A 20,250-nucleotide genomic window follows, 5' to 3' on the forward strand; every position below is an offset into this window, starting at 1 on the left:
GTGGCCTTCATTCAGATATTTGTACACAAACAGCAGAAATGTCCCTGAGCCTTCTCTTCACCAGGCTAAACAGTCCTAGTTCTCTCCCCTTGTTCTGAGAGATGCTCTGTGCAATAAGTCAGTGGGCCTCTGCTGAATTTGCTAATTTGCTGTTTGTTGTAATCAAGCACAAACAGCCAGTTGCAGGTACAGTGAAATCCGTAGCACCTTTGTAAGACTCTTGAATTATTTCAGAGCTATCCTCATTGTGTTTGGTGTTTTTTTCAAGATACAGCTGGAGCTAACAGCAATAAAAATACATTAGGAGATTACTTTGAAAGAATTTCTTCATTGTTAACTGTTGTGAAAGTTGCTCTAAATACTACATACTGAAGAGAAGAATTAGTACTATAACTTTATCTCTGAGTAAGAGGATATTGTTATTGCTGTAACTTGATTCATGTGATATTGTGGATTGGACAGTCACTTCAATGAACACAGTGTTATCACTGGTAGCAAAGTGCCATGAAAAAGGATCTTGAAATTATGGTAGGTTGTCTGCCTGAGGACACAGAACAGAAGAAAATACATCACAACAGTATTCTGTTGGGTTATAGAAGACTGCCAGTATCTGACAGTATTTGTATTCATCTGGTCTCATGCAGATTATTTAATGAAAGAAGAATTAAAACATAAGAAGTCAAGACTTGTATAGCTCTGCTCCAGCAAGGACAATGAGAAGAGCTTAAAATCAAAGCTTTGTTCTGCATCTTGGTACTGAGGATAACATGACAAAAAACACCAAAGTTTTTGAAAATAAATTTAATTTCATCTATTAGAAATATTATCCCCAATAGGTTCACCTTTCCACAAAGGCTTAGATTTTAAACAACAAAGTTCACATTTTTAAAAATTAATAAAAGGCTAAATAATTCATTTCAGTATTAGATTCTGGTAAACTGAGTGAGAAAGCAAGTCAGTATCAGGTAATCAGAAAGGAGTAACAACTTTTTTATACTGTCAGTTAATTTTTGGACCATTGATATAAGAATAGTACTTAAATTCAGGGACATACTAAATTGACCAAATATATGAAATCAGCACATTATTTTCAACAGTTCCACAGAATTTTAATGACTTTTGCACTGTACTCTAATGTAAGTCAAGCCAACCACCATACAAAACAAATAATAAATGCTGTTTAATTGGGCAAGCATTTCCAGTTTCCTGATACATAGAATAACTAAGCATTGTAAACAAGCCTTCTAGTACAATCCACAAAAAACTTGTTCACTTTATGGTTCACACTTTCAAATTTATGATTACCATCATTTTACTTTGCTCACCAGAAGCAGGCTTGTACCTGGACGTTTTTGCTTAAAATTTTAGACTAGGATGCCATTTTACGGATCATGTAGTTCAGAATGCCGCCATTGTGGAAGTAAGTAAGCTCCACATCAGTGTCAAACCTCATGATGGCACGAAAGGTTTTCCCAGTATCCAGCTGTTGGGATCAAAGAAAGTCATTCAAGCAGGAGAACATTACACATGTTATATGACATCACAGTAAAAGGACTATTACAATAGTTTTGCCTTCTTAAGAAGTTGTGATAGGAAGCTAAACTAAACAGGCACTGTTTACTTTTTTAATACAGATACAAGTATTTCTTTCTACAGACTATAGCCAGCTGCTTAAGAGGACAGTGGTTTAGAACAAACCATAATTAACACGGTATGGACTCTCCTTGCATTGCATTTGCTGGCTCATTTAGATTTATTGTTGATATATGCCTAGAGACATGAAAGCTGAGCATTCTTTCAAGTGGTCATACCAATTCCGGTTGTTCTTCTAAGTGGTCATTCTTCTAGTTTATGTACAACAGCAATATTAATTTCATTAACTTCCCTGTGGCCTAGCATTTGGGACTCAGATTAGCACAGAGACAAGTGTATGAAGTGAATAAAGCCACTGTGTTTTACTGAAGAGTCCCTAGTCAGGTACTTCCAGATGAATGCACATTGCACATTCATCTGCCACTCTTCTGTGGCTGGTAAGCTGACCAGCAATTTGTGATCTGTATTTTATCCATTTCAGGACAGTTAATGAGGCACATGTAAAAAATTACCATTAGAAACTAAATGAGGGAGATCACCTGCATTAAATAATGCAATAAGTAGATTGTTTTGCTAACTGCAGTAAAAGAGCAGACTTGCAGCAGCATGCTATTAGGTTAAGTCAGCTAGACAAAAAGTAGTCTTTCAAGTACAGGGCCTGAAGTTTAACTACCTTTTATGCCGGGTATTCTTGAGACTTCACTTTGAATGCTACAATGTGTACTACATTTTGTCAGTTAAATTATCAATTAATTGTTTTGAATTTGTTTCAATAGATCAGTTTAATTTATTTAATACTTACAGTTCACTTTTCGTTTTGCTTCAAACATTTAACAGACAGAAAAAAATATAGTGGACTTGAATGACTGCTCCAAAATACAGGACTGTTTTGCGCTAAATAAAACAGCTTGGGTATGCTGCTTTTATATCCCATCATAGCAAATCCCTCTTAGAATAACTTTTCATCTTTTTCACCTTCTTAATTCCCCCTCCCTCAACCAAGAGAAACTTACTGCCATATGAAAGCACATTGTTTGAAGAGACAGTTAATTCTGAGGTAAATTACAGTGATTCAGAAAATTCAGCCCTTAGGTGTCTCATACCTTAACCTGGACATTCATCTGCGGTTTTAGTTGTTCGGGAATTACAATTGTGTAACGCTCCCGTCCAGTGAGTCCTAAAGTTCCTGCATCCTCTCCAGGCAAATACTGCAGAGGAATCACTCCCATCCCTACTAGGTTGCTCCGATGAATTCTCTCATAGCTTTCAGCAAGCACGGCCTTAACACCCTGGGAAATATACAACAGCTGTAGTTACCTTCATTGTTCAGGGTAGCCTTTCTGTGCTCATAGGAAGGAAATTGGTACATTTGTGGTCCCCCTCCATTTCATTTATCAGCTACTGTTAGAGTTAGTAGGTTGGTCTGACAGTGGACTGTCTTGATTATATGTTAACATTCAAGCGTCTCTGAAAGAAGTGTGATTGTCAAAAAATTCCGTATGCTTTCTCAGGAATCCTGCATACCTCTATGACACGTCTTATGTAGAACACCACTAGTCATTTCCATAACTCTTCCTAATTCAGGGCTGCCCTCCTACATTACAAGCTCCAGGATGCAGTTTAATTAATTTCTAAATTTTTATATGTTAATACGGGTAAGACAAAAAAAATTACCACTGGATAAAACACCCAAAAACTTACAGACAAATGTAATCTTAAACATCAACTCATCCAAATCTTTGTTTAATAATACAGTATTTCCTTTACAAATCCCACGCCAAGCAAGCTTGAATCAGAGTTCAGGCTGGTAAATAAGGGCGGGACAAGACAAAGAAAGAAACAGGTATTTCACTGTAGGTGGATTTCTATTAGGCTCCTATAACAATACTGCTAAGCATCCCTGCAATCTGCATGATGACGCCATGCCAGATTTCATTTTTACTAGTACTACTTATACATGTTCTATCTTCCCTGCTAAGTGAGTTGAAGGAGGCAGCTGGAAGCAGACCCAAGGTTTCCTGGCTTATGGCAAGCAGAAGAAAGAAACTGGCCTTTCTGGTGTAGCTTTTTGGATTTCTAGCTGAAGATTACACAAGGCTTCCAGTCTAATAAGTATATTAATATTTAACTAGCTTTTTCACTGTACTGTGGCATTTGGAGACTGTTGAGATTTCACAACAGCTCTTGCTACCAAAAGTGAGAATGAGCTACCTAGGATGTTGGTCATAAGCCAGTCTTCCCGACAAATTAATGCACTTTTAAAAACTGTCCTCCTCCAAGTTTACTGTATTCACTCACCAAGAGGAATGGTCCTTTAGCTGCCCAGTCTCTGGAACTTCCTGCACCATATTCTTTTCCAGCCAGCACAATCAGAGGATGGCCAGCCTGCTTGTATCTTTCTGCAGCATCAAATACATCCAGCTGGAATGAAAATGCCAAACACTTACACACTTTCTGGGGGTAGAAGCACAGCTCCAGGGAAACAAGGAAAAAAAACCTGCCCTATATAAACAGCTCAAGCCCACACTTTCCACAAAGCAGCACTTTCAAGGTACTGACCATACAGCGCTTTGTGGCTTCTAGCCTGATCTCACTCCTAACACAAACCTGTGCTTTCCACTACCCCTTCTACAGTGGTTATACCCTCCACTGATATGCCTGATAGCACCACATGTGTGACCTGCTTCCCTTGGTCAATGAAGCTCCTCTCCTCTCATTGGCTTTACTTTAAAGGTACTTAAGTAAATGACCCCAGTTGTAAGAAGGAAAGCCAGTACTAATCCACTCTATTGTCAATAAACCTCAGTTTAGATCAGTATGTGTACTTACAGTTTCCCCAGAAGGGAAATGGACAGTCTGAGGTCCTTGTTTATCAATAAATTTGTTCACCAAGCGAATGTTCGCAAATGTTCCTCTGGCCATGACAGCATCATTCCCTCTGCGGGAGCCGTAAGAATTGAACTCTCGAGGAGTCAAACTATTTAGGGAAAAGCAAACCAAGAAAAAAAGGAAACTATGTTGGTTTTAGACTGAAGCACTCTCTGTGCTTTAAAAAAAAGAAATGATCTGGTGTTTCTGAGGCAGGTGTATCTACATAGTTCCCATCATGGCAGTAGCATCCAGTTAGCTGATTTTGAAGTGAATAAGAAAACCCCAAACAACAAAAAATAAACTAATCAGAGGCACACCTACAGCTTGGTCACAGAAAGCAGGTTGCATAGTATTCTTACCTCTTGCCTTAGAAAGCAGTATCTGATAATGTTTCAAAGATATTGTTCACATTTAGTCAGAAGATGCAACAGAATTCCTAATAGCTGGCTCCTGTAAATACTCCTTGTTATTTGTATTACTGTAGCATACAGAACAAAGGTAGAGACACCACTGTGCTAAAACATCTACAAGGCAGAGAGAGACCCTGCTGCAAGTCAGAACTCCAGAAGAAAAAGTTCATGTGTAAACAGAGATACAGGAAGGAGGCGACACTCCAGCCTAACCAGTAAACAAAAAATGTACTGGAATGTGATGAAAAATTGGACTGTTTGCACTGGGCTACATCCAAACAGCAGCTATGACATTCAACAGCTGTTTTGTAATGTCTGTAGGCCTCTTTACATTTCAAAGTGACTGATAGCCAAGGGCCAAAGAGTCTAAAGCAGTTAAATTTCAGTAGATCACATTGTTCTAATAAATTTCCTCTCCAGAATTATTAGGCCTAGTGAATTATTTTTTTCTTTTAATAATGGTGCTGTTCCTCAAAACAGCGCTGAAATTTTAAGAAGTGCTAAACCAGAGAAGTACTATATTATCTGTGAAGACCGAATACGGAAACTCAGCAAGTCCCAGTCTTGCCTTAAGCTGAGCCCCTTGTTAAACTGACAGACTGGCCATACGAAAAGACAGCAGTTTGGATGCCAACCATAACAGCTTTGCCAGTCCTGGCAGCTGCGCTGAAACCTAAACTTCTGGATATTCTGTTGCTCCTGATAGCCTAGATCTATGAAACAGTTGCACATGCTAGAAGAAACTAGCATAAAACACATTTTTGGCATTAAGCACCATGATCATTTTGCTTCTATCAGGGAGACAAATCTTGATTCCTGTATTCATGAATAGACTTACTGCAAAATATAACCTGAAAATTATCTTTTTGCCTTCCCTCTCTCCAAAGGTCTTCAGCTCTCCAGTGTTACAGTATATCCCAGTTCTTACACTTGGTGAGAGCTGCTGAAAGCAGCAGAGAAAAAAATGCTTTTCTTTATTCTTTTACATGTTCTCCAGGCATTTATCAAGGTATACAAGTATATGTGAACAGACAGCAGATACGTGAGCCTGTAACATGGTACAGTAGTTGTGGCTTGTTTCCCTTTCCCAATTTATAACAAGATCAAGAAGTAAAGCTTACCCTCTGCTGGTCAAATAACGAGCTGCAGGACTATTTCTTGCTATATTCCCAGCTGGAGAGATGTGGTCTGTTGTCACAGAATCCCCAAAATTCAACAGGACATAAGCATCTTCAATTGTTTTCGGGGTCTGAAGAGCCAAAGTCTAAACCGTCATAATACAAACGAGATCATTAAAGTATGACACAGAACTCCTTTATCTTTCTCAAAAGTGCAAACTGCAAAATAAAGTCTGCCTTTTTATGTAAGTTGAAAGAAAGAGAAGACCCCAAAACTATTAAAAATTATTACATTCTTGAACAAAATACAATGTCCTGGCTGTCTGCCAGCAAGTTCATGGGTGAAGAAAACAGTTGAAGCAAAGAAAACCCACAACATTAACTGAGGCTTCCTGTGGCATATGCATGAAAGCAGATGAAAACACAGGATTCCTAGACATCTGCATACATTGAAATCTGCATTTTCTTTTAAATGGCATTGAAATAGCAGTCTGAACACTGAACTACCTGATGCAAAAGGCAGGCAGGCAGAACTGTGAGGTTTGTTTCCCATCCTTTTCCCTAACTTCCATTGTGACTCTTTTGAAGAGAGTCACATTAATTAAATATAAATTTAAAAGGAAAATGAAACTTTTCGAAAGCCCTGAAGTGACTGAGAATCTTTACAATCTTCATATTCACTCATGACTTTGTATTAAAATGAATGGAATAGCCTAATTCTAACATTTGAGAAGCAAGGCCTCAACAGGCTATGATGGATGCTCCCAGGCTCCTTGAAGTGGCTTTGCCTCACCGGGAACATTAATCAAGGTAACACACTTTGGCTCAATTCAAAGGGAAAGTGTGCACGTACCAGACCATCAAAGAAAGGTGGAGACTTGATGTATGTTGATTTGGGATTCCAAGTATATAGTTTATCTGAAGGAGCTTCTAAGGCATTCCAAGATTCATTTACTGTCTGAAAAACAAACAAAAATATCCCTCTGTTTCTAAGTTTTCAGAAGCAACAGAATTACTTCAGAATCCAGGTAAAATTGCAAATCTTATTTGTGAAGCTGGAATATCTCACTTTCTAATATCAGCCTACTGTTTATAATACATCATCTGTATGTTACATTAAAAAAAAAAAGGCATGAAGGAGCAATTTTCAGGACACAACTGTCTGAAGACAGTTGGGAACAGCCAATTTAATTAACCAGAAGCCATTAAAAAAAACCCCACAACAGACCAAAACTCATTTGAATACTTGTCAGAACAGGAGCAACAGCAACAGAAGGAAAAGGTTCATTTCATTATCAAGACCAGCTTATTTAACACATTCAGAATAGCATAGCACATCGATCAACCTACTGCACCTAATTCACCTCTATTTTTTGGTAGACCTCCTTGAACATTCCAGGAATAACAAACTGACGCTCAACAGCCTGAATCTCATTTCTTGTTGGCCAGATATCTTTCAGGAAAATCTTCTTCCCCGAAGCATTTGTTCCTATGGAAAATGGCATTGTTATGTTTTTTTTCATAACTTTTTCATTTAAAAAAAGAAGAAAAGTTTACCATGGTGTCCTTTAGTTGTGTGTTTCTTCTGATCTTGTTGTGAGCCACACTTTTTCACCTACAAGGGTCTGACAGAAGAGGGCCTTATAAACTTCATGATGCCTGTACATATACACCTTCTTTTGTCATTTCTGAATGACCTTCCAGAAAAATTTTTGGAATAATTGAGGCTGGAAAGGTTCATTGAGGGCTGTCTAGCTGCACTACCTGGTCAAACAAAGTGCTAGGTCAGTTTGCTCATGAGAGACTGTCACACCCAGATATAACCCAAAAGATGCCCCTGTGGAATTCAAATACTGGTCAGGCTTGGCTTCCCCCTTTCTCCATCATGCAGACTCCCTGTTGCTCAGTTTCTTAATAATTCAGTGCTTTCTATCCCAGACGTACTCAGATATTTGAAGCATCTTCCTGGGACAAATATTTCTAAGGAGCTTAATTCCAACCAGTTTAGTTTATAAGCTGTGGAAAGAAGCATCCTGACACTCTTACCCAAACACTCTTTCTCAAAGTCGATCCGGATAGTCCCTGCAATTGCATAGGCTATCACCAGCGGTGGGGAAGCCAGGTAGTTAGCACGGGTATTGGGATGGACACGCCCTTCGAAATTCCTATTGCCGGACAACACACCCACCGCTACGAGGTCTCCCTGTAAGACACAATTCAAGACAACAGTATCTGAGGTGCTTGGCAGACACTGTACACTAGCAGGTCTGTACAGCTGCGAAATGGTGCCGCATCAATGACTGGACAGTCATAGAACTGTCTCCTTCCAAAAAATTCCAAAGCACTTCCCAAAAAAAAAGAGAATATAGACTTCACACACATGTATATTACTTTGCATAGTATAACACAGCTCAGAACTGCACACAACAGAGAACAGCTTATCTAAATGAGCTACACAGGAAAAACTGCATACCTGTGTAATGGCCTGGACAACAGGCTCTGGCAGGGGTCCACTATTGCCAATACATGTCATACAGCCATAACCCACTACATCAAACCTAGACAGAGCACAAAAACCATCAGTGAACAAAAAGCTATTTTGGAGCAACCCCTCAGCAGTTGGCTAGGGTTACTTTTAGAAGATGTACTGCTTCAACAAGTGAATTGCTGATGAAAACACCAATGCTCAATTTTTATCATTGCAGTGACTGTCCATGCCTGCAGAATAAATAGCTAGGAAATGCGTCATCTAACAAGACGAACAACAGTATAGGGTCATTTATGTTATTTTAAAACCATTAATCTTGAGAAATAACCCATTTTTCCTGCGTAGGAACATGAGCCTTCAGAAGCTACAGCAGGCATCAGGCCCTCCCTTTGCTGGTGCAGTCAGCCAGCACAACAGCAGTGCACAAACTTAGTCAGGATCATGCTGTAGGGTACCTGCCACATCCTTCAAGCTGTACAGAGAAATACTTTTTCTATTGCATAGCTTGTTGTCAATGATTTTAGTTAAGCAGCCACGGGACAACAGTAAGAAAAGCACTTACCCTAGTTGGGAAAGGTAACTCATAACTCCACTCTCCCTCAGATAGTAAGTGACAACCCCGCTTCCTGGGGACAGGCTAGTTTTAATGTATGGCTTCACTGTCAAACCAGCTTCAACAGCTTTCTTAGCAAGCAATCCTGAAAAATGCAAAGGACAGTTGCAGTTTTCCTGGAAGTGGACAGTCTTGTGGATCAGCAGGTTAAAGGAAGTACCATTAAATAACCGGAAAAAAGAAAAAGGCACCATTTCCAGCAATAAAATAGTACAGTGAGCCAACAGCACCAATCCCAGAATAACCAGCTAGAGCTCCAGTGCTCATCTGAACTGTAGATCCAGCCTGCAATTTCTGCTCCACTGGAAAGCAGCTGGAAATTGCATTCAACAAGATGCACTCACACTCACACAGCATGTAGACATTCAAAACTCAGGACACTATTTGTAAGACAAGTGTCTCACAATAAAATGCAATGAAGAATTGTTAACTTCCCACTTACGCTGGTCTAGTGACTCAGTGCTGAAGTAACTGCCAACATATGATCTGCTGCCCTCAGAAGCAGATGGCTGTGACAGTACCAGCTCTGGCCCTTGTCACAAACAAACAATCTCATGATCTACAGCTTCTTGCAGGAGTGCTGTTCTAGCAACCCTGGATTTGTAACACACAGAGATGTATGTTACCAGAAACACATTTATCCTGAATTTCCACCTTTCAAACAAATTGTCCATACACACATTAATGTTCAGAAAATAAGCTCCCTCCAGCCCTTTCCCTGGATGGATACAAAAGAAGCCACAGCTAAGCAAAACTTCACATTCTCATGCCTCATTCTCCCTCACACATCCACTTAGATAAGAAAATACACAGAAGCTCTGCTCTGATCCAACATGATCTCCAATACGAAGAAATCAGACTGCTTGTCTTTGCCAGCTGTGTTAGACATAATCTGGAGTTCTCCACTTGTAAGTGGTCTGTTAAAAGGCCTACATTGATAGATTTGGAGCCCTAAAGGTAGATACATTAATTTAAAAAAACCATTCTATTGATGAAATTGTTGAGTCTCCTTATCTGCCAGAGGGAGCTGTGGAAACTGAAGCTCTTAGAAACCTCTGGAAATGTGACCATGAACAAATGATCATCCTAGGACAACCCAGCCTGCCTGAAAGTGTTGGCTTCTGTTTTCCTGCCAATACGAGTTCTGAAAAGAATGCAAAGTCAAACTCTAAAAACTGGCAAGTAAATGCCAGAATTTAAGTTGCAACACCACCTTTATCCAACACAGATTAGGCTGTTAAGGCTACTTCAGCATACACTATTTCCACGGATACACAAGCCCTGCACATCATTTAGTACACAGGATATACAGTGGCAGTTTGAAACAACTATTCCTATTTGGGATTTCTTTCAGCTTGGTTACTTAGTGTGAGATCACTGTACGTTTTATTTACTTTCATTTCAAACTACTCTGAAAGCTAAATTAACATGTCTCGTGTGGGTATCTTGGAGATTCTCAACACTGTAGTGTACAGTTGCTGGAGACTGACAATTTCTTTTTCTCTACTTGTCAAGGTCAAAGCACAAGCACTGCTATTCCAAAAGGCAGCAAAGGTGTGAGTACCCACTAGATCTCAGCACATATGCTAAGATCCTTAGGACTATGCTAAGATCTACTATATTCTTCAGGCTGCTTTGTGTTAAGTAGTAGTGAATGTGTTCAAAGTACCTACTTTAGTTGTATCTTGAAGAGCATTCTACACTTTAAAACCTGGTTATTAAGCTGAAAGATCAGCATCCCCACTAAGAGTGTTAAAAATGCATGCTATTAGCCTGGGAGCCCTGTGTGGCAGAAAGAATCACCTGCCTCGACCTGCTGGCAATGCTCTCCTAAGTCAGTCCAGGATACCATTTGCATTCATGGCCATAGGGGCACCCTGCTGGCTCATGGACAACTTGTCCACCATGACCCCCAATTCCCTCTCCACAGAGCTGTTTTTCAGCATTCAGCCCCCAGCCTGTACTGGTGCACAGGGTTATTACTCCCCAGGTGCAGCACTCTGCACCTGCCTTTATTGAATTTCAAAAGGTTCCTCTTTGCCCATCTCTTTAGCCTGTCTAGCTCCTTATGAATAACAGCACAGCACTACAGAGCATAAGACGCTACTCCCACTTTTGTATCATCAGCAAACTTGCTGATGAGGCCTTCTATCCCATCATGCAAGTCACTGATGAACAGTAAGCCCTAATGCAGTGATGACCTTAAAGGGACAGACAGGGTCTATGCATATGTTTGTGACGGAAAGAAATACGTGAGCATGTAGACAAGCACTGGGAAAGATGGCTGAACTGGTGTCACACAGACTGAATCCTTTGAGCTGACTCCTTTAATTCATACTTTGTTGCTGGAAGTACACATTCAGAATGAGAAATTTTCTGCCCAGATGAGCCAGGTTAAAAATGAACAACCTCCTGACCTGAAATTTAACACACTCAACTTAGACTAATTGTACTCATCCTCCCCTGTAACACCTCTAGCAAAACATGTGCTTTATACTCTGCTGCTAGGTCAGAGCACCTTCAGACTTCAATTCATAGGCTGTTCTTCACTGTCCCTCTTCTTGTGGCTCTGACTTTCAACAGCCTCTTCTCAGGTCTATATCACAGCTTCTTTGCATTTGAACAAGTGTCAGAGGTGCCAGTTAATTCAGTTCCAGCTTGCCCCATGGAGGAGACAGTGAAGAAGTATACATTTTTTTCAATCCACATTTCTAGCTACAATTTCCAGAATTCATTCTGCTACCCTTAGAGACTAAGTTTTCAGTTTTAGCATTTTAAATAACAAACAGCACTGTGCACATAGAATTACATCAGCATTGTATTTGTCTTTAGGACACACAGCCAGAGCCATAAAGAAACTACTGCAAATTTAAGGAAATAAGCTTACCTGCTCCCAGCATAACTGAGGGATTACTGGTGTTTGTACAGCTTGTAATGGCAGCAATCACTACTGAACCGTGAGCAAGCTCAAAGTCACACCCCTCAAAATTGAATTTGACTATGCTGTTGTGATGATCTGGGGCAATTTGAAATCCCTTAAATCCTTGCTGTAAGAGAAGAAAGTAAGAATGTGGTTAATATTAGTATTTTGACTGGATATTAGTATGGGCTGGGAACTTCACAAATGAGAAGCATCTGTCAATCACATCCATGCTTGCACTTTTAGGTCCGATGATGAAGGCTTGCATTTCTCGACAGTCAAATTGGTGGTCAAAAATTATTTTTCTAGGGTCTATCCTATTCTCTGTTTACTGGTAAAAGAGACAACTTTCACAGTAAAATGTATTTGTGTTTTCTTCCTGCATGAATATATCCTTCTCCAGATTGCTCAGATGCTCCTTGCTCCCAGATGCTCCAGATTCCTGACCACATAGAGTCTTGTTACACAACCTAGTCCCAAGATTTTAGACATAATAGGTAAGATTTTTTTAAGCCACGAATATCATACAGTTCAAACTTATACTAAGAGCTGACCTGAGAAGTAAAAGCCTGACAGCTAAAAAAAAACACCAAAACAACCCAAACCCCAAACAAAACCCACAAACCAAAAACGAAGAGCCAGAAAGCACTGTTCATGACATGAAAAATTACACTTATAGATCTGAAAGCACAAGGTCACTAAATGGAGTTTGGAACATATATCAAAAGAAGAATTATTGGGAATTGCTTACCTGGATTCACATCACTAGATTTCTGTACTGTCTTTATCAAGTGCAGTTACTGTATTAAGTAAGGATTCAAGCTGATTTTGGAAACTTAAGTGTCCGGGTATATTAATTCAAATTAAAATCTTGCTCTTCTTTCAATGACTGGATGATGTAGGCAGAAATCTTTTATTCTATCTTTACCACCAACATCAAACAGCCACAGATACACATGCGGTTCTCATCTGATAAAAGACTGAGTACTGATTGCAAAACTATGTTGTGGAGCTCACGGCATAACCTGCTTGGAAAGATGATCTGGGTAGTTAGAAGAGAGCTTACTGCAATAGCTGATTCTAACAGTACCCACCATGGTCCACTCTAACAATACCCACCAAGGCTATTTCATAAATCCCTAGTGTATACCAAAACCATATTAGGCCTAAGACTGATCTAAAATCAGAAAGAACTACCATTTCAATAGGACATGAACAACTTTCTATAAGGGAAGCATCAACACAATTTTAAACTACCCATTGTTGATGTAATCTTTGAAACTGTATTCAGACATCCTCATGTACTTTCCATATGCAAATAACACAGAAGTTTACTAGAAGGTAGGTCCTGAACACTTAACCATTTCTAGAAACATGCATTAGCTTACACACTCAAAGGTTCCTAGTCTCTACCTTGGCTCCCAGACAAGTCTCAAAGTCCTTCTTCATATCCGAAACAGCAACTTTGTCTTGAGGTCTTTTTGGTCCACTGCAGCAAGGCACAACAGTATAGAGATCCAACTCAACAACCTATTCAGTAAGAGGAACAGAGAGCGATTCAGCACTCCATGACAAGTTAAAGCCAATTAAGCCACAGGTATGGTTACCTCTGCTGTTGAACCAGGGCTATGTCTGCACATCTTTATGCTTGTTGCAGAAATTAAAGACACATGAGAAGGGAAAGATCGTAAGAAAAGAAACTACTCTACTTCTAAACCCTGTCAGCTCTCAGGTATGGCTCCCAGAAGTACCCTAGTTATTTAAAACCCAACGTGTGACTAAAGCAACTAAATAATATAGATGATTTTAAGAATTATGTCCTTTCACATGCTAGCAGCAGGGTCCTCTTCAGAAAACAATGATGTGAAGAAATGCTGGTATTGGCATAAACCAGACTATTTGTCTTGGCCTTGGGGAGAATATTCAGTCTATTATGAAATAGTGATTATCATATTTTCCTGTTCCTCACAAATTTTTCAACTTTGTTGCTGCATCTTCCTTCCTATATTTACCAAGGTTTTTGAATAATCATGCAAACTTTAACAAAAGTTACAAGGTAAATTCTTACTGTAGAGAAAACCAGGAATACTCTTGATTTTCCTGGACACTGAGTAAGATCTTCATTTTTTTGCACACAAAACAATTTTTGTGGTCTGCAGTTACCACACAGTGCTTCTAAGTGTCCTGATTCACACAACAAAATAAGTTACTGAAAAGAAGGGTAAAACTGGGACAAAGCTTACACAGACAACATCCACACTACCTTCATAGCTCTGAGTCTGGACTGGATTTCTCAAAACTACATGGATCAAATTGCAGAATCTGCACCAGCTAGAGCTCAACTGAAGGCAAATCTATACCTATGCCAGAGCTTTCATGAGAGCCAGCTGACTCATTCTACTGGGCCTTAAGCTGTGTGGACCAAGCCAATAAGGAGTCCCATATCTATTTCTGATTTTCTGTGAAAAACAGGCAATTGTCACATTAAAACAGGTCACAGCATAAAGCAAGGAGCCAGAAGACAGAATAGTTTCTAACCTGTGTGAAGTTCGGGTCCTGAGAGGAGTTCTCGAAATCTCTTAGCATTCCCACAGCCTCAAGATACTTTTTTGTGCACATAACTTTCTCTTTATCACGACCTAAGATGAAAGACATATAGCAAAAACAAAACACAAATGAAACTGAGGCACTACCATGTGACAGAAAAATTAAAAAAAATGCATAACAAGCTATTTCACTGTTCACACTGTACACTGCTTTACAAAACCCTTTCAGCACAAACATTAGAAACTCACTAGAAATAAAGCGACTGAACAGACTTCATGGTTTTTGCAGAACAAAAACTTGGGTTCCTGCGTTTTTCATCTGGACAAGCTAAGTTTGGGTGGGTCTAATCAGGTAGTCAGATGCAAAACAATCTAAAACTTAGCTCTTCCTAAAAAAACATGGACCCTAAAAGCAAGAAACAGACTGAATAAGCAAGCATGGATAAAGAAAGCACTCAAGCTCCACCTGATTCAATCCATTGCTGACTACACCATATAGACCTGGAGTCCTTGCATTCAACTACACCTTTAACCCATGGTTATCTTCTTACACTCACCAGTTTGTATCAGGTACCCAATGCTGATATCATCCACTGGGAAAAAGGCAGCTGTGGCTCCATACTCAGGACACATATTGGCAATGGTGGCTCGGTCAGCAATTGACAGCTGGGCTACACCAGGACCAAAAAACTCCACAAATTTACCCACGACTCCAACTTGGCGAAGGTGCTGTTACAAAAATACAGTGCCTGTGTCACTGCTAAGTGTTAAACAACCTGAGCATGCATGTTATGAAATCCAGATCCCAACTTCAGAGAAACATTTTTCAGAAGTTTCTACAGCCATCTGAAACCAGGAAGCTTTGGTAAACTAAATCACAAAGATGATGACATGGAGATGTAAAGTTTTAATAATAAGGTACAAGACAAGGACTTATTCCTTATAAACTTGCTCTTCCTCTCATTTAAACTAGAGTCTGTCTGAGAAAAACTATTTTTCTCAACATGATGCTCTAAGGAAAGGAGAACCATGTGGGGTCTTTAGACAGCAAACCCAGGAAGATGAAGCAAAAGGAAGAAATAACTGCACAAGTACATGAATCAGACTGCAAATGACTGAAAACACACAACATCTGCATCAACGCATTAAAAAAACCCAAAATAAAATGCTGGTTTTCTCCATTTGGAGACTCTCTCTAGAGACCTCATGTTCATCTCATGATGAACATGTCTACCAAAGTTCTGACCTCCAAAAACATTAATGCTGACCCAGTAATTCTCTTAATTCAGTCACAGTCCACAGAGTGAATAAGCATATCATGAACACGACACATGGGCGAAACAGCTGCAGATCAAAGAAATCAGACTCCAGTGCTTACTGTGTTTTCAAGTTTTACATTCCCTTAAATGGGGACTTCAAAAAGACAGTCATTGTGTGCTTTTTTGAGGCAGCAGAGAAACAAGATCTTTTTACATGCAGTGTGCTCCAAAACAGGTCAGCACATGAGGATTTGAACAAGCCATGAGATATCAGCTCTCTGTTCTACTTTGTCTGGCTTCTGAGAATCAGGTTTGTCTAGCAAAGTTGTGGTTGCCCTTAGGCACCTGATTCCAACCCACAAAGAGTGATAAAGCTTAAAGAAAAGTCCAAAATGACTACATGAAAGCACACACAGGGCTCCTAAGCATGCAGTAGAGTGGCACTGTCCTACATGCATAGCTTCCAGCAGTAATGGCAAAGCAGAAGTCACGTTAATTACCTTGGTAATGGTGAGCACAATGTCAGTGGACGTTACCAGTGGTTGAGGGTTACCTAGCAGCTTATAGCCAACCACCTCAGGAAGCACCATGCTGATTGGCTGGCCCAACATCACTGCTTCTGCTTCAATGCCACCAACACCTGTACACAACAGAAGTATACAATCCAACTACTGAGTTAGTAATATATCAAATATATACCCACAAAGTACAATTAACTGATGACGATTTAATTTATAGTGTGAAAGGGGAGAGAAGGCAGAAAATCAGAGGGCTTAGCCTTTTGCTTAAGTGGCACTCCTCATCTTGCTTCAGTTTCTGCAATGTCTGGCTTTTTAATTTCTTTCCATTTCATACTTTCATCCTTGTTCCTCAGCCATTAGATAGGATATTGGGTAATTCTAAGTAACTTACTCCAAGTATGTTTGACTTTTACAGTAATAGATGTAGAAGTTTTATTTAACAACTTAAGCATTAAATGCATAACCAAAGACATGCAATTGAATGTGTTGTGCTGTGAAATGTGTGCAGGCCATGACTGCTGATCACCAAGCAAAAACTTAAAAAGTTATTTTAAAGGAAAGAAAGATCAGAGTCAAGAGCACAGACTATTCTAAAGAACACTAACAGAAAAGCTATTTGTTAAGATAGAAATACCTTCCTTACACCTGCTAAGTTTCAACCAGGTTTGGGCATGTGCAGGCTGGAACCTCTGTGTTAAGCACCCTTCAGTACTAGAGGAATGCAAGTCAAATGACTACTTCATTTTGCTAATTTAACAAAGTAAAGTTTAATTGAATAAACACAATGCATTAAGTATTTGTACATATCTATTTCTATAGGATTCCTATCGCCATGTCACAGAAAGATAGAAAGTTCAACTAAAGTTTTTGCTACCATGCGTGGGATGACTGCAAATACTTTCATTTCATACCTCTTTATTTAGTCAATAATTCAAATATTGCAGTTTGCCACTACAAGCAGAAAAAGAATTACTTGTATTTATTACTGTAACAAATATTCTGAAGACTTCTGGTATTAGAATATGCTTCATAGTGCTGTTTTTCACAATAGCCTCTCTAGCCATATTTAACTCACTCAGATTCAACTTTAAGCATTTTAAATCTAATAGAGTATCTGAAGTACTTTTAGATAAGGAAACACTCTGAAAGTAGCTGTGATGAAGGGAAAAAACTGATTTTCACTGATGTTTCAACTCTTCTGCTTTCCCAAACAACTACGATGCTTCCAGAAGTCTAAGTTAAATTTTTCTTGCCTGCTTCCTGGTGACTTAAATGCAGAATAAAGAAAAATATAAAAGAAAAAAAAAACAAAACAACAAACAAAACAACACATGCACCAGAAATCACCTAAGGTTGTTATCAGAACAGGGAGCTTAGTTACAAAGTCTGATATAACTGTAAGAAACCTTATCAGGTTCTTTGAATTTGTGGTCAGTCTGTGTACTGTGTCTGGCTGTCACGGAAATAACTTTTTATTTACAGCAGCCCATACAGTGCCATCTGTGACCAAACCACTGTTGATAACATGATAATGCTTTAGCTTTTGCTGAGCTGTGCATATACAGTGTCAAGCTCTTTTCTGTTTTGCCACTCTGCTCCTCAGCAGGTAAGCTGGGGTGGGCAAGACACTGGGAAGGTACACAGCCAGGACAGCTGACCCAAACTGAAAGAACTGATACTCCATGCCATGTAACATTACATTCACTCAGTATTAAAACTGGCAGGCAGTGAGTAGGGGAATTTTTCCAAAGTAGCTGTTGCACAGGGACTGGCTGAGCTTTGGTGTGCTGATGGGAGGTGGTTACTGATTGTCTTTGCATCACTTGCTCTCATTTCCTTCCCCTGTGCTCTCCCTCCTTCACTTCCTAAACTGTCTTTATCTTGACCCATGATTTTCTTCTTGCATTTGCCCTTCTGATTCTCTACACTTATCCTGACGGCAGGAGAAGTTTGTGAGCAGCTGGGTGGAGGGTAACCTGCCAGGGTCATCTCACCAGTCTGAAACACAGCTTAGTCAGACAATAGATTGCTCATGATACACTACTGCACATACCCCAGCCAAGCACCCCCAAGCCATCTATCATGGTGGTGTGCGAGTCAGTGCCCACCACGCTGTCTGGATAGTAGTAGCCATCCTGATCCATTACCACTCTTGCCAAGTACTCCAAGTTCACTTGGTGGATGATCCCAGAGCCCGGTGGAATAATTCTCAAGTTTTTAAAAGCCTGAGAGCCCCACTGAAACAGAAAGAATTGGAATAAACAAATTTCAATGCACATGAGCACTGGAAGAGGTTTTGTTCACTGCACTATTCTCCATGCAAATAGGATTCTTTTAGTACCTTTAAGAATTCAAATCTTTCTTTGTTTCTTTCAAATTCCAGGTCCTGATTTTTTTGCAAGCTGTCTGATCTGCAAGTGAAAATAACTTACTGTCAGAACCAAGAGTATCCATCTGAAATTTATGTCTGGTCAGATATACCCAAAGGTTGAAAAAAAAGAATTACTAGCTAATGTGTTAATGCTGATCAAGCTCATATTTTTAATCTCACTGCAGCTGTAAACTGCAGGCAACCAATGACAAAGACTTAAGAAATCTTAAGAGATAATAACTAATGCTTGGTTCAAATGTGAGTGCTAGTCTGCATATTAGCTAGTCTGCTAGTGTGCGTATTACACACATGGCAGGCCTAGAACTTGTAGCCTGAGAAAAGTTACACTACATGTTAGAGCACTGTGAAATTTGTAATACTAAATCAGTAGAAATCAGCAAAGCAGAACCCAACTGCCCTGAAAATTTATTTCAGAAGAGGTTATCACTCATGATACAGTGCTGCCTTAAGCCCTTGTGCTTCAAAGCAGAAAGAGCTAACAAACTTTTCTTTGAAACAGGTGCCTAACTTGAGACTAGAGTTTGAAAAAACTGAAGCACAGGGCTGGCCAATGTTCATGATGTATAGAGCCTTAGAGAAATAAGATGAGGCTGTGACAAAAAGTAGTTATTAGCAAAAAGTGATCTAAGTGAAGTCCTGGATACTACTGATAACATAAAATGAACGGTATTAAATTAAGACAGAAAAGGAAACATAGTAATTTATTTTGCCCCATGGTAAAGATGAAAAACCTTGTTCACAAAGAAATTGTTTCCCAAAGATTGTAAAAATGACATGATGCAAATTAAAAAGAAAAAAGCTTAGGTTTCTAGTTTAATAGATTAGTGCTAGAACACCCATTACCCCAGAAACCAGTTTCTAGATTATTATTTCCTACTTTTGTGTTAAGAATAGATGCAGCATGTGTAAAACAACAACAACAACAAAAATTTAAAAAACGCAAAAAAATAAAACAAACAAACAAAAAAAAGTTGAATTTTGACAGTTGCATTCATAAAATTTTTTGGCCCTTTTTGGCCCCTGACAACTATGAAATGGCATCAGCAAGAACTTGTATGCTTATTAGTCTACAGTTAAAAAAAAAAAAAAAGTAGGAAAAGAGTTGTATTTGAAAACTGCCTAGTAACATTCTTCGTCTAAGCAGGCTTCACAATACATTTCTGCTTAGAAGTTCAGTATTTTCATTCTAAAGAAGCCTCTAAATACTGGCACTTCCATTCTAAATACTGGAAATTATGTTCCTCAATTTACCTTCTAGGAATTTTATTCTTTGTAATGTTACAATTTAAGCGTCCCACTTCAAAACTACCTCCTATAGAGGATAATATATGCACAGAGTATTTTAGCACGCAAGGTAAAAAAAACAGACTGAAAAACTTCAGGAGTTTGGAAGATGGAAGGAAACCACCAAGAAGCATGTAATCATAGGATCTGTTAGGAAAAGTAGTTCATTAGGCTCATGTTTAGTTATCATGGAGGGTAGGATGACCCCTATGCAAGACCCCTAGTCTTGTATTGC

At 39.2% G+C, this 20,250-nt stretch overlaps 1 protein-coding gene across 1 annotated transcript in view; it reads right to left on the minus strand.

The window, feature by feature from the left end:
* Positions 1-786: 786 nt before the first annotated feature.
* The window catches only part of ACO1 (aconitase 1), a 35,531-nt gene continuing 16,067 nt past the window's right edge, over positions 787-20,250 (minus strand). The window contains exons 5-21 of the mRNA XM_062604453.1: positions 18,681-18,750; positions 18,393-18,576; positions 16,319-16,458; positions 15,117-15,288; positions 14,552-14,652; positions 13,427-13,543; positions 11,981-12,140; positions 9,043-9,178; positions 8,466-8,550; positions 8,039-8,195; positions 7,357-7,481; positions 6,846-6,950; positions 5,996-6,138; positions 4,423-4,570; positions 3,892-4,014; positions 2,697-2,882; positions 787-1,483 (exon numbers count right to left, since the gene is read on the minus strand). Of these exons, the coding sequence (XP_062460437.1) occupies positions 1,370-1,483; positions 2,697-2,882; positions 3,892-4,014; positions 4,423-4,570; positions 5,996-6,138; positions 6,846-6,950; positions 7,357-7,481; positions 8,039-8,195; positions 8,466-8,550; positions 9,043-9,178; positions 11,981-12,140; positions 13,427-13,543; positions 14,552-14,652; positions 15,117-15,288; positions 16,319-16,458; positions 18,393-18,576; positions 18,681-18,750 (2,266 nt within the window). The 3' untranslated portion in view covers positions 787-1,369. The remainder of the gene's footprint in view (positions 1,484-2,696; positions 2,883-3,891; positions 4,015-4,422; positions 4,571-5,995; positions 6,139-6,845; positions 6,951-7,356; positions 7,482-8,038; positions 8,196-8,465; positions 8,551-9,042; positions 9,179-11,980; positions 12,141-13,426; positions 13,544-14,551; positions 14,653-15,116; positions 15,289-16,318; positions 16,459-18,392; positions 18,577-18,680; positions 18,751-20,250) is intronic.

The sequence above is a fragment of the Pezoporus occidentalis genome, unplaced genomic scaffold (assembly GCF_034315485.1).
Source record: "Pezoporus occidentalis ecotype Australia unplaced genomic scaffold, CSIRO_AGI_Poc_V1 ctg86, whole genome shotgun sequence".
Lineage (NCBI taxonomy): Eukaryota > Metazoa > Chordata > Aves > Psittaciformes > Psittacidae > Pezoporus > Pezoporus occidentalis.